Source organism: Phocoena phocoena, chromosome 2 (genome assembly GCF_963924675.1).
Source record: "Phocoena phocoena chromosome 2, mPhoPho1.1, whole genome shotgun sequence".
NCBI classification, from domain to species: domain Eukaryota; kingdom Metazoa; phylum Chordata; class Mammalia; order Artiodactyla; family Phocoenidae; genus Phocoena; species Phocoena phocoena.
In genome coordinates, this window is record NC_089220.1 from 84468799 (window position 1) to 84482621 (window position 13823).

A 13823-nucleotide genomic window follows, 5' to 3' on the forward strand; every position below is an offset into this window, starting at 1 on the left:
CTTTATGGACATTTCATATAAATGGAATCATGCAGTATGTGGCCTTTTGTGACTGACTCTTTCATATAACATGATGTGGTTTTTTTTTTTAATTTATTTAATTTATTTATTTTATTTTTGGCTGCCTTGGGTCTTGGTTGCTGTGGGCAGGCTTTCTCTAGTTGCGGTGAGCGGGGGCTACTCTTCGTTGCAGTGCGTGGGCTTCTCATTGCGGTGGCTTCTCTTGTTGTGGAGAAGGGGCTGTAGGCGCGTGGTCTTCAGTAGTTGTGGTTCACGAGCTCTAGAGCACAGGCTCAGTAGTTGTGGCACATGGGCTTTGTTGCTCCACGGCATGTGGGATCTTCCCGGACCAGGGCTTGAACCCGTGTCCCCTGCATTGGCAGGCAGATTCTTAACCACTGTGCCACCAGGGAAGTCCCCTAACATGTTCAAGATTCTTCCATGTTATAGTGTGTATCAGTACTTCTTTCCTTTTTATGGCTGAATAATATTCCATTGTATGCATAGACCGCATTTTGTTCATCCATTCATCAGATGGTAGAGATTTGAGTTGTTAACACCTTTTGGCTACTATGAACATTTTTGTGTGGACTTATGTTTTAATTCTCTTGGGCATATACCTAGGAGTAGAATTGTGGGTCACATGGTAATTTTATGCTTAATTTATTGAAGACCCACCAAACTCTTTTGCACAGCTCTGTACTGTTTTACATTCCCACCAGCAATGTAATGAGGGTTCAGATTTCTCCACATCCTCATCAGCACTTATTATCTCTCTTTTGATTTTAGCTATTCTAGTGGATGTGAATGGTAGATCACTGTGGTTTTGATTTGCAGTTCCCTAGTGGCTAATGATGTTGAGCATCTTTTCTATGTGCTGGTTGACCATTTGTATGTCTTCTCTGGAGAAATGCCTATTCAAGTCCTTTGCCTATTTTTTAACTGGATGTTTGTCATTTTGAGTCTTTTGTATGTATATGTATACACACACACCCAATATATATGTATTTTTTGGTATATTTATACAAAATGAAAAAGAAAGAAGGGACTTCCCTGGTGGTCCAGTGGTTAAGACTATGCACTTAACCCACTGCAGGGGGCGCGGGTGCGATCCCTGGTCAGGGAACTAAGATCCTACATGCCACGCAGTGCAGCCAAAACAAAACAAAACAAAACAAAACAAAATGTGTGTGTGTGTAACAATAGATAGAAATGTAAGAGTCAGACTTTATTTTTTGGCCTGTGGATATCTAGCTGTTCCAGCACCATTTGTTGAGGAGACTATATAAATTTGTATTAGAAAAATTAACGACTAGAAATTTCTATTTTTCCTTCAGCCCAAATACTTGAATAATTTACTTGAATTTGGGATTACGTCTTCCTCATAAATTCAGATTTAACCACTAAGTGAAGATATAGAATTCACATTAGTGTTTTTTGTTTTTTTTTTTTCCCTGCGGTACGCGGGCATCTCACTGCTGCGGCCTCTCCCGCTGCGGAGCACAGCCTCCGGACACGCAGGCCCAGCAGCCATGGCTCACAGGCCCAGCCGCTTTGCGGCATGTGGGATCCTCCGGGACCGGGGCACGAACCCGTGTCCCCTGCATCAGCAGGCGACTCTCAACCACTGGGTCACCAGGGAAACCCTTCACATTAGTTTTGAGTCCTTTTCTTCTTTCTAGAAAGTGGGTGATTTGTAAATGTGTGCTTTAATCACTTTCATTGTTTGCTGGAAAACAATGGAAAATCTTTTGTAAAAGGAGATGTTTCTCCTCAGAAGAGGTGAAAACTTTCCATGTGTCAGTTAGTCTTACCTGCTCCTTAAAATCTAGGCAAGATTTGCTCTGCCCCTAAAACATAATTTCACACTCTATGGAAAGCCAGTGAACTAACTCACTCATTTGATAGGTATTTATTGAATACCTATGATGCACTAGGCACTGCTTTCTGTTCTGGTTTCTACAAATTCTTGGTAGGGGAAGAGGTGGTAGGAAATGATAGGGTAATTTTTGATTTCATGGTTACCTGAGTCTAGCTGATTCTTTTGTATTCAGCATTACAAAGCAGTTGGTCTGAAATCTGTTCTTTGATCTCCATCATGGTTTGGATTAAAATACGGGAAAAGCCCCAAGCCACCTTGAGTGCAAGAAGAAATTACCCCATTGTACTACATAGTAAACAACTAGCATGTTACAGTTGACCCTTGAACAATGCAAGGGTTAGAGGTGGTGGCCCTCTGCACAGTCAAATCCGAGAATAACTTATAGTCTGCCCTCAGCGTACGTGGTTCCACATCTGCAGATTCAACCAATGATGGATCCTGTAGTACTGAAATATTAACTATTGAAAAAAATCCACGTGTGGATGGACCCACACAGTTCAAATCCATGTTGTTCAAGGGTCAACTGTGTATATATCAATAAATCATTTTGTTGGACCCTCCCAATATCAGGGATTTCACAGTGGCTGTGCCTCCGACAATGGCCATCTCAGCCTCTGGCCATCTTGTTATAGATTGTCGTCCCCTCTGCCCCAACCCCATCTTTTCTACTCCGTCCAGCCATAGACATAACCTGGTAAACTCAGAATTCTTTTATAGTAATAGAGTGATTTATCTCTCTCCAGCCTTTACCACCAAACTCAGCTCAAGGCCTGTCTTGACCTTTCTAGAACCCATTAGGGTGCTCAGCCGAATATGTTACCTCCAGTCTTTTTGTTACCTTTAACATGCGCCACTTTCCTAAAGAAGTTAGTAGGAGAAATATTTTTCCTTCCACATTTTCTTCACTTTCCTCTCCCAAGATGCTCTATGTCTGCGGCTTGAAGCCAAATTCTGCAGAGTGAGAGACTATAGTGTACTGTCCAAGGCATTCTGTACTCCTTTTTTAAAAATTTATTTAATTAATTAATTTATTTATTTTGCCTGTGTTGGGTCTTTGTTGCTGTGCGCAGGCTTTCCTCTAGTTGCAGCGAGCAGGGGCTACTCTTCGTTGTGGTACGCAGGCTTCTCATTGTGGTGGCTTCTTTTGTTGCGGAGCATGGGCTCTAGGTGCGCGGGCTTCAGTAGTCGTGGCGCACGGGCTTCGTTCCTCCGCGGCATGTGGGATCTTCCTGGACCAGGACTTGAACCCATGTCCCCTGCATTGGCAGGCGGATTCTTAACCACTGCACCACCAGGGAAACCCCTGTACTCCTTTTTTTAAAGTGTCAGTCTCAGTGGGATCATGAAACAGAAACTATAGAAGGCTTTGGTTAGAAATGGAGCTTCTGCAAAATGCTTTCAGAGATTCACCCCCAAAGTATGTTTTATAGAACACTAGTTCCTTGGCCTACCAATAGGTGTTGAGTTAAAATGATTGGTAATCTAGATTGGTATTTCATAGAATATAAATATATACTATAACCTCACAAATCTTACTTTCTTCAGGTGCCATTATTTTGGGTGAAATATTTCTACCACTGCCATTGAAATTGGTCTTTGAAAAGCCAGCTGGGTCCTATAACGTGCCCTGAAATGGTCCTTTGTCGGTCAGATCAGGGTGAGAGCCTGGTCATTATCTGGATACAAAGAAGGTTTCTTTTGTTTAAATATCCTTGGTGCTGATCTAATCTGTGTTAGATGTCAGGATAATGACTACCCTTTGAGGAGGGGAGCAGATAGAGACAAAGAGAACATGAAGGAGGTATCTGGGTACTGATAGTAATCAATTTTTTGATTTGGGTGCCGGTTATAATCTTCACTTGGTGAAAATTCATCATACCGAATGCTTGTGATTTCTGCTCTTCCCTGTATGTATGTTATACTTCATTAAAAGTTTACTTTAAAAATATCCTGTGCATTGAGCAATTTTTTTGAGCAATTTTAATATTGGATTTTTGTCAGATACTTTTTCTCAAATAATACCATGATGAAAACTATTCCTGGATGGTAAATCCATGCAGGTTAAATTGACTACAGGGGACAGTACAGACCAGTTAAACTCTGCAAGAAAGTTATTACTGAAATTACTAGTTGGCTGTGTTGTTATATATCACTTTAAAAAAGATTACCTCTAGGGAATTCCCTGGCGGTCCAGTGGTTAGGACTCAGCGCTTTCACTGCCGGGGGCCCAGGTTCACTCCCTGGTTGGGGAACTAAGATCCCAAACACCGCAAGGTGCAGCCAAAAATAAATAAATAAACAAACAAACAAACAAATAAATAAATAAGATTACCTATAAATTCTAAGAGATTGTTTCCTGAATGGTAGCCATTTATCTGCTTAAAAACTAAGTGCTTTTGAGACTCATTTTCTTCTTTGACTTCATCCAAGAGGGCAGATGATTTCAATATCCTGGATAAGCACTTACTTTGTACACAATGGTATCAGTCATTCCAGAATGGAGTTTCACAGAACCATGATGCCAGTCTAATTCTCATTCTTTTAGTAGATAATCTTTTTTTTTTCCTCTCTGAAACCTTCAAGTATCTCCTCCTGATGTTCTGAAATTTCACAAAGTTGTACTTTTTGTAGTTTATTTTTCATTATTCATTGCTCAGTATCAGGTGAACCTTCTCAATCTAAAAATACATCCTTTAGGGATGTCCCTGGCAGTCCAGTGGTTAAGACTCCACGCTTCCAATGCAGGGGGCGAGGGTTCAATCCCTGGTTGGGAAACTAAGATCCTACATGCTATGCAGCATGGCCAAAAAAAAAGTTAAAAATATGTCCTTTAGCTGGAAAGTTTTCTTCTGTTATTTCTTTACTTCCTCCCCCTCTTATTTCTTTATTGATTTTCATGGCATTTCTGTTGGTTGGCTATTGGACCACCGTGACTCAGTTTTCTCTCATATTTTCTGATTTTTTTCCATTGCTTTCTGACAGATATCCTTGAATTTATTTTGTAGACCTTTTGATGAACTTATCCACAGTCATATTTTTAATTTCCAAGAAACTGTCTCGTTCTCTGACCTCTGCTCTATCATAGTAGCTTATTTTTGTTTTACAGATGCAATAACTTATCAAATATCTATTGCGTTACTTACTAGAATCTTTCAGAACTCCTTTTTGTTCCCTGAATTATGATTATCTCTATTCATCTTGATCCTACTTTTTTATGTTATTGATTTTCCCAAAATGCCGGTAAGTGTTGGTTGTCCATTCATATTTATGAAAATGTGTGGATGGATTACTGTAGAAAACTGGCATGGGCTTGTTTGTGGTTGCTTTCTCCACAGGTCTTTGCCTGGATGGAAGGACTGACTTCAAGCCCTCTATACTCTGAGCAGGGCCAGTAAGTTGCTAGACCTCACTTTAGGGCATACGGTCAGGGAGCAAGGGGACAAATTTGCAACTCTCTTCCCCAAATAAAAGGACTGTGTTCCTGGGGAGCCAGCCTCCAACACTTGGCCGAAACCCTGCCCAGGTGGATCTTTCAGTTTCTTTCCATAGCAGTTCTCCATTTTTATCCTGGGGACAAATGGTTTTATATTCTTGGGATGGGTCCTGGCAACAGTGGGCAGCTGACCCATTCTTAAGAGTTCCTTTAATTAATTTTTGTAACTGCTACTTCCCTCACCTGGCAAACCTGAAAAAAAATTGTATTACCAAGACAAAAAAAATCATTTTTATCAATTTAATTTAAAATATTAAATGTTTTAGATAACAGAAATTATTATCATATCAATGTTAATAAATATAAATAATTACATAATAAAAACAAATAGTAAATGATTTATCTCTATTATACTAAAATGTGGAAAACTCTTTTTTAAATTAATTATTTTATTTATTTGGTTGCGCCAGGTCCCAGTTGCAGCTCCAGGCCTCCTTAGTTGCAGCAGGTGGCCTCCTTAGTTGTGGCATGCAAACTCTTAGTTGCAGCATGCATGTAGGATCTAGTTCCCTGACCAGGGATCGAACCTGGGCCCCCTGCATTGGGAGCGTGGAGTCTTATCCACTGCGCCACCAGGGAAGTCCCCAGAAAACTGTTTTCTTAATTGAACGTGTGTTCCCACAGGTATGTCCAACTAGCAGACTTTAATGTCCTCATTATGTATGTTATCTAAGCATCTACCCTGGGTCCTTAAAATATAAGAAGTTAACTGTGAGACTACATCTCTGTATAAGAGAAAGAACTTGGCATCTACCTTGGGTCCTTAAAATATAAGAAGTTAACTGTGAGGCTACATCTCTGTATAAGAGAAAGAACTTGCACAGTGAAGATCAGTGTAGAGGGTTGGCATTTCTGGTTACTGAGGTCTCTAAAACTGGTTTCCCAGAGCATCTCTGTGCTTGTACATATCTGGAAAACAATTCTTCATTGTGAATTTTTTGGCCATAAAAAATGCCATTATACATGGTTCTGCTCTTGGATTTGCCTACTACCAGTAATAATGTCTTAATCCTCAAGGAAGATTTTCCTAGGTATGCTATGAGATAGAATATAATATTGGTATGTTTTTTAATGAGCACACAAAAATTTGCGTTTTGAATGAATTATAACACTTGTGGTATGTGAGCTGCTTGGAGTATTTCTTTTTCTCCATTAGATTTGTGTTGGCAGACAAATTTGAGTAGCTGAGTTTTAGAGATACTGTCCAGATGATCTCCATTCCACTATAGAACAACCAGCAATAATAAACTATATATTGTTTGACAGTTTATAAACTATTTTTTATACCCTTTCATTTTTATATTTATATTTTCAACTGTATTCCCCTTGATCTTATAGACCCCATTTTATATACAATCTAAATTCTAAGAGTAAAGTTTAAAAGTGTCGTAAGACAAGGTTTAGGTCCTTGTTGACATTGGAAGTCCACTACTAGATTCTTCATTGAGACCCAAGGGGTTAGGCTAGGTTGTGGACTCAGCACCTGATACTAGGCCTGGTATTTAAACTGTATCTTTTTGCAGCTAAAATTACTTAAGCTCATTAGACATTAAACTGAGGTATGTGGCCTTGCAATTCAAATCAGCCTTAATCTTCATTTAAAAGGGAGTAATTATTGTTTCTTAACCTCTGTCAAAGAGGAACTACATTGTGTTGATAATGTAGACTTTGTATTATAAAACACATTATATAATAAGAGCTTAGTACATGTTTGTTGAATTAAATAATCAGGACCTCAGTAATTTTCTTTCTTTCATCATTTTAAGCAACCTAGTTATCTTATGAATGGCTTCTTCTAATTCATTAACTGCTATAAAAATTATTACCCTAAATGATGAAAGAAGATTAGAATCTGGAGTTATTGTACCAGAACTTTGTGCTTAGTCCCCTGGGTCATTTTCTACGTCTGTAGAAAATGACCAGATGTAGTGGAGATGAGCTTGTTGAATTAATTAAGCACCCTGTAAATGTTAAACCACGAGAGGACCAGAGAGTTGAAGGCTCCTGGGTAAAATACGAACATTTCATTAGCTTCTAGTGCAAAGAGGGTGAAGGAATAAGTTTTATCTCTTCTGTTGGTAAACGTCTTGAAGGCAGGAATCACCTTTTGAGTTTGTATTCCTTTTTCCCCCTTTTTATCTGGAAATAATTTCAAACTTACAGAAAAGTTGCAAGAATAACGCAAAGAACTTCATATACTCGATACCCACATTTGCCACTTGTTAACATTTTGCCACATACTTCAGTGTGTATTCCTTATAACAAGGACATTCTCATTTCAAAATCAAGAAATTTAGCATTGTGATATAGTACTATTATATAATATTCCATATTCTATATGGCCCATATACCATTTTTACCTGTTGGCTCAGTATTGTCCTTCATAACAGTTTTTTTCCCTAATCTAGGATCATGCATTGAGTTCAGTTGTATGTCTCTTAAGTCCTCTTTGATCTAGAACAATGCTCTGCCTTTCTCTGTCCTTTATGACATTGATATTTTGTACATATATTGTCTTTGTTGTAGGTAGCTTTATACTTTTGGCACAGAATATCAACCAAAGAATTTTTTTTTTTTTTTAAGAATTTTTTAAAAAATAGTTACTGAACGTTTTTTGGGAGAGCACCTTTCAAAAAGTTTATGTACTATGGGAAAGAAGTGTGGTTTTTTAGGAAAAAGAACATGTGCTTTGACTTACAGACTTAGATTTAAATTGCAGTTCTGCCACTTTTTACCTCTGTAGCACTGGACGAGTTACTTTATCTCACTGACTCTCAATTTCCTCTGCTCTGGGTCTTCCCTGGGAGTCCAGTGGTTAAGACACTGTGCTCCCATTGCAGGGGGTATGGGTTCAATCCCTGGTCAGGGAACTAAGATCTCGCATGCCACATGGCACGGCCCAAAAAAAAAAAAAATCAATTTCCTCAGCTCTAAAAGGGTATAGATAAAGTGGTGACATAAAGAAATGAGATGAAGTATATAAACAGAGTTAGAATGGCACATAATGTATATACAGTGAATGATAACTAACAATATTCACTTCAACAGACTTCAAGTTCTGAGAGGACGACTGCTCTTGCCATATTCTGTGGTTAAATACTTCTAGTCTGTAGAAGGCAATGGAGAAAAGGCCAGTCAGTTAGTTGTCACATTTTATGCTTTTTTTTTAAGCTGCACCAGACCTTAGTTGTGGCACATGGGATGTTTAGTTGCGGCATGTGGGATCTTTTAGTTGCGGCATACGGGATCTAGTTCCCTGACCAGGGATTGAACCCAGGCCCCCTGCATTGGGAGCGTGGAATCTTAACCACTGGATCACCAGGGAAGTCCCTGTCATGTTTTATTCTCTACTTAGATGTAAATATCACCTAAGAATTCCTTGCATTTCATAAGTGCTCTATATCTTCTTATCAAGGGTACGGAGGCCCCTCTGAATTTTTCCTCCCATATTCAACTCTGCAGTGTTTGATACTTTGCAGTTGCTCTTCATTCTCCAAACTTACTAAGTACAAAATAGTAATGTTCAAGGAATCATTTACAGGGACAGCTTAGTATTTGCTTGTCAGTTGGTTTACTGACATAACCTGTGTGCTGAATTCACTAGAATGTGGCATAGTCAAACCTGGCTTCTTCCACTCCAGAGTTGGTGCAAGAAACACTTGGCAGCTATTAAAGTGCTATTCTTTGCAGTTATTTGGTATAATTTGCCACAGAAGTAAATTCCAGGAGGTAATATCCTTGCTAGGTTGTACTCTAGCATGACTGAAGGAGTTCATGCTAAGGGCCAATGGTCTCTAACCCAAGGTGATTCTCTTGGCAGCCGGGAAGACTTCCAGCGGATTCCAGAACTTGCCATCAACCCATTGGGGGACCGGATCATCAATGCCTTCTTTCCAGAAGGGTGAGTCCCTGCATTTATTGGGCTTCCTTTCTGAGGCTAATCTGGAATGTTGCTATCGGTTGGGTCATCTCAGACCATGATCCTCCCGATTACATTAGGCCTCTCTAACTCAATCATATCTAAAATAGCTCTACCCTCATCCTTGTTTTAAACTTCAGATAGGTCTATTAGCCCATCTTCAAAGTTGTCTTTAATCTCTGTTTATCTTTGATGTAAAACTAAACATTTTTAAAACTTTTATTTGGAAATAATTTCAAATTTACAGAAAAGTTGCAAAATTTGCAAACAGTATGAGGAACACCTGTACATCTTTTACCCAGAAGCATCTGTTGTATTGTTAACATTTTGTCTCATTTGTGATGCTCTCTGTCTCAGTCCTAGCTAATAAAAACATCATTCAGGCCACATACATAATTACTACAAATTTTCTAGTAGGCACATTTAAAAAGTAAAAATAAACACGTTAAATTAATTTTGGATGAACAAGTTAAATTAACTTTGGCAATATATATTTTATTTAGCCCGATATATTCAAAATAGTATTCAATATGTTATCAGTATTTTAAAAGTATTATTATATTGTATATTCTTTTTCATATTAAGTCTTTGAAATCTAGTGTGTAATTTATACTTACCACACCTATCAAGTGCTGTAATAATATTAATATAAAATATTATGTATTCTTTTTTTCCAGCTTTATTGAGATGTGACTGACATATAACATTGTATAAGTTTAAGGTATACAACATAGTGATTTTATATATGTATATATTGAAAAATGATAGGCACAATAATATTAATTAACACATTCATCACCTCACATAGTTACTTTTTTCTTTTTTTTTCTTTTTCTTTTTTAGTTACTTTTTTCTTGTGATGAGAACTTTTACCTCTCTTAGCAACTTTCAAAGATACAATTCAGTGTTGTTAACTATAGTCACTTTGCTGTACATTTCATCCCCAGAATGTATTCATCTTATAACTAGAGGTTTGTACCCTTTGACCACCTTCATCTATTTCCCTCATTACCTATTGTATTCTAATATATTACTGATAGTCCAATTTTATCAGTTTATCCAACAATCTTTTTAGCATGTCCCCTTCCTCCAGTATAGGATCCCAGTCTGGCTCAGTTGTCATATCTCTTTAGCCTCCTTTAATCCAGAACATTACTTTACGTTTCTTTTATGACATCAACTATGGATATAGTTCCCCTACCACACACACACTTTCTCCAACAGATTTAGGTTTGTGTAATGTAAAACTAGGCTTTTGATATGCTTCACTAACCTAATACACTGCCTTCAAAGTGCTGAGTCAATATTTACTGATTCAATTAGGTACCATTTCCTGAATAAAGCTTATCATATAATCTTGTTTTAAGTAATCTCTTTAACAATGTCTTCCTGGTTCCTTGTGACTTGTTTATTTGACCCAGAGGACTTTAAAATGTTATATGTTTGCCAGTTCTTAGTAATAAGACTAAGTGTCAGTGAGTGCACCATCAGATAAAACATGTGGAGAGGAAATTTTAGAACTCTGAATTGAGAGCAAAGGAATTTGCAAGTTGAGAAGACGGTCACTCAGTAAATTTGAGTGACAGTCAAAGGGGAAGACTAGCAGCCAGTTCATGTGAAGATAGGACTCAATCAGACTGAGACCTGCCCTTTTCAGATTCATGGTGACCATGAGTAATCACTTACATTTCCTCATTTTCTGATTTTTTTTTTTCTCTCCCTGAAATGCCCTGTTTGTTTCAGGTGTGGTTTTAGTGCTGAATTCTTGCTTTTTTTCACTTCCTTTTTTTAGCCCGTGCAGAGAACTGTCCGGAGATAACTTTCACTGCTCTTTTGTATCCAAACCTTTTGCAATGAAAAGTAAACCCCGTAGAGTCATTTTGCCAGCTTTTTTTTTAAGTGTTCCCTAGTCACCACTGATTATTTGAAGAAGCAGCTTGTGGAAAGCTGTTTTATAAAGGCCAGACCACCTTTGTTGTGACTACAGTGTTGTCTGTCATCCTTTTCACTGATCTCTTTCTTGCTAAGGACACAATGTGTGCTGATGTACTTGAGGTATATATGAGGAGGCTGAGGATGGCGCTGGACTACACTGCTCGGCTCTTAGCACGCTGCACCTCTGCTTCTTGCTCTAATCAGATAAAGATATTTGGCTTCTGGGTTTTTTGTTTTGCTCTGGTCATATTTAGGTTCAATTTGTTTTTAAAGAATGAGATTTGAAAGTAGGACATTGGTATTTAGTTCCCTTTTACTCAGAGACATGCCAGTGATATATGTACTCATTTATCTGTTTGTTTTAGCATGTGACTCAGATCTTATTACATATTCCTTGATTCCTCAGCCCTTACATTTTTTAGAGATAACGCTCCATTAGCAGTATAGCTACCTTAAAGAGTGAAAGGTCATTCCTTTGAGTACAAGCGGCTCACAAGCTAGCCTTTGAACTCTACCTTTACAAGGTCTCTGATCTCTGTGTTTGCTGGCACTTAGGAGACCCGACATACCACATCTATTCAATGGGAGCAAAGACTCAGATGTATTTTTAGGTAGCCACAGGAACCAGGCAACCTGTTCTTTCCATGACTGCCTTAGATAAATAGCTATGTCACATGGGACATTCTCTTTTAATATTAAAAACATTCTTTATTCATTCAAGTTTTAGAATTATTTCTTATAGGGTTACTGATTAGCCTGTGGTGTGATAAAAAAGATTTTCTCTAATCTTAAGTACCCAAAAAGCTTTATACACAAAGGTCTTTCAAAACATTATGAGGAAAATATCTATCCAATTATGAGGGAATAATAAAATCATGATACAGCCACACAATTATTATGCAGATGGTTTAAATGTTTCAAAGTGTTTCTACTGATTGTAGACATGCCTAAAAGTTTAAAAAAAGCAAGCTACAAAATTATGCAGTATGTTCACAATTATCCAAAAAACATAGAAAAATTACTGGGAGATATATTAACAGTGATTGTGATTGATTGGTAGAACTAGAAGTGGTATTTTTCTCTTTTCTTTTTATCAAATTTCCAAAAATGTATTTATTGCTTCTATAACTAAATAAACTTTATTTCAAAAGCAGCTTTTACATAATATGCCTTAACGTTAAAATATCACTAGGTACGTGTGACTGCAGGGGAGACATGAGAGGTGGTTAGGGAGACACTGGGTTGAAATGACTTAACTTGCTGTTTGCTGCAGAGTCTGAAACCAGTGAGTTCAAGTTCTGGCTTGTCTGATAGCACAGCCCTGCTGCTACTTAAAATAGGTAACTGACTCTGGTAAGTCCTGTTACCTCTCTAAGTCTGGTTAATAATTTGTAAAGTTAGAATGAAACGTCACAAGCTTGTGGCAAGACTTAACTGAAGATATTTTATGAGCCCTAAAGTACCATGTGTATGGAAAGAGACCTCATTAAATGGACTTTCAGACCACTCTAGCTAAACCTGTTAATGTATTGAATTCATAAGAAATAATCACCTTGCCTTGACTGAGAAGATGTTCTTTTTGTTATCTTTCCTGATCAGAGAGGACCAGGTAAACTTCCGCGGATTCATGAGGACCTTGGCTCATTTCCGACCCATTGAGGATAATGAAAAGAGCAAAGATGTGAATGGACCAGAACCACTCAACAGCCGAAGCAACAAACTGCACTGTAAGGAGATAAAGTCTTCTGGCTTAAAATATTTGCTTTTCATTTCTCACAAATCATTTATTTACTCACTCATTCACTGAACAAGCATTTATTCTAACATAGTGGTTAAGAGCTCAGACCCTGGAGCTAAACTGGCTCGATTTGATTTAATTAATTAATTTATCTATTTATTTTTGGCTGCGTTGGGTCTTCATTGCCATGCACCGGCTTTCTCTAGTTGCGGCGAGCAGGGTCTACTCTTTGTTGCGGTGCACGGGCTTCTCATTGCAGTGGCTTCTCTTGTTGTGGAGCATGGGCTCTAGGTGCGCAGGCTGCAGTAGTTGTGGCACACGGGCTCTAGAGCGCAGGCTTAGTAGCTGTGGCGCACGGGCTTAGTTGCTCCACAGCGTGTGAGATCTTCCCAGACCAGGGATCGAATCCGTGTCCCCTGCATTGGCAGGTGGATTCTTAACCACTGTGCCACCAGGGAAGTCCCAACTGGCTGGATTTGAATCCCAGCTCTGCCACTTTTTGGCCCTGTGTCTTTGGGCAAGTTACTTAAAATCTTTGGGCCTCAGTTTCCTTTTCTGTAAAATGAGATATTAAGGGGTTTCAAACAGGAAGGTTTGAAGGCAATAAGAGTTAGCTGCTAATATATCCTGTGTGCCAGGTACTGTGATAAGTGCTAGAGTGACAACAGTGAGAAAGACCCATCCCACCTTAGAATTTGATAGATACTGGGATATGACTTAAGTAGGGGTGGACAGCTAGGTTAGTGCAAGACTTAATTTTTGTCTCCATGCCTCTTGCCACCTTTCCTTGGATATTTGTTAATTTCCCTCTGCCCTTTGTTGGTTCATGTATGATATTGCCTAATCCCTTACAATA

The 13823-nt window shown here is 38.4% G+C and overlaps 1 protein-coding gene across 1 annotated transcript in view; it reads left to right on the forward strand.

The window, feature by feature from the left end:
* Window positions 1-13823, forward strand: part of CHP1 (calcineurin like EF-hand protein 1) — a 38036-nt gene that overhangs the window by 9659 nt on the left and 14554 nt on the right. The window contains exons 3-4 of the mRNA XM_065872258.1: window positions 9196-9276; window positions 12829-12956. Of these exons, the coding sequence (XP_065728330.1) occupies window positions 9196-9276; window positions 12829-12956 (209 nt within the window). The remainder of the gene's footprint in view (window positions 1-9195; window positions 9277-12828; window positions 12957-13823) is intronic.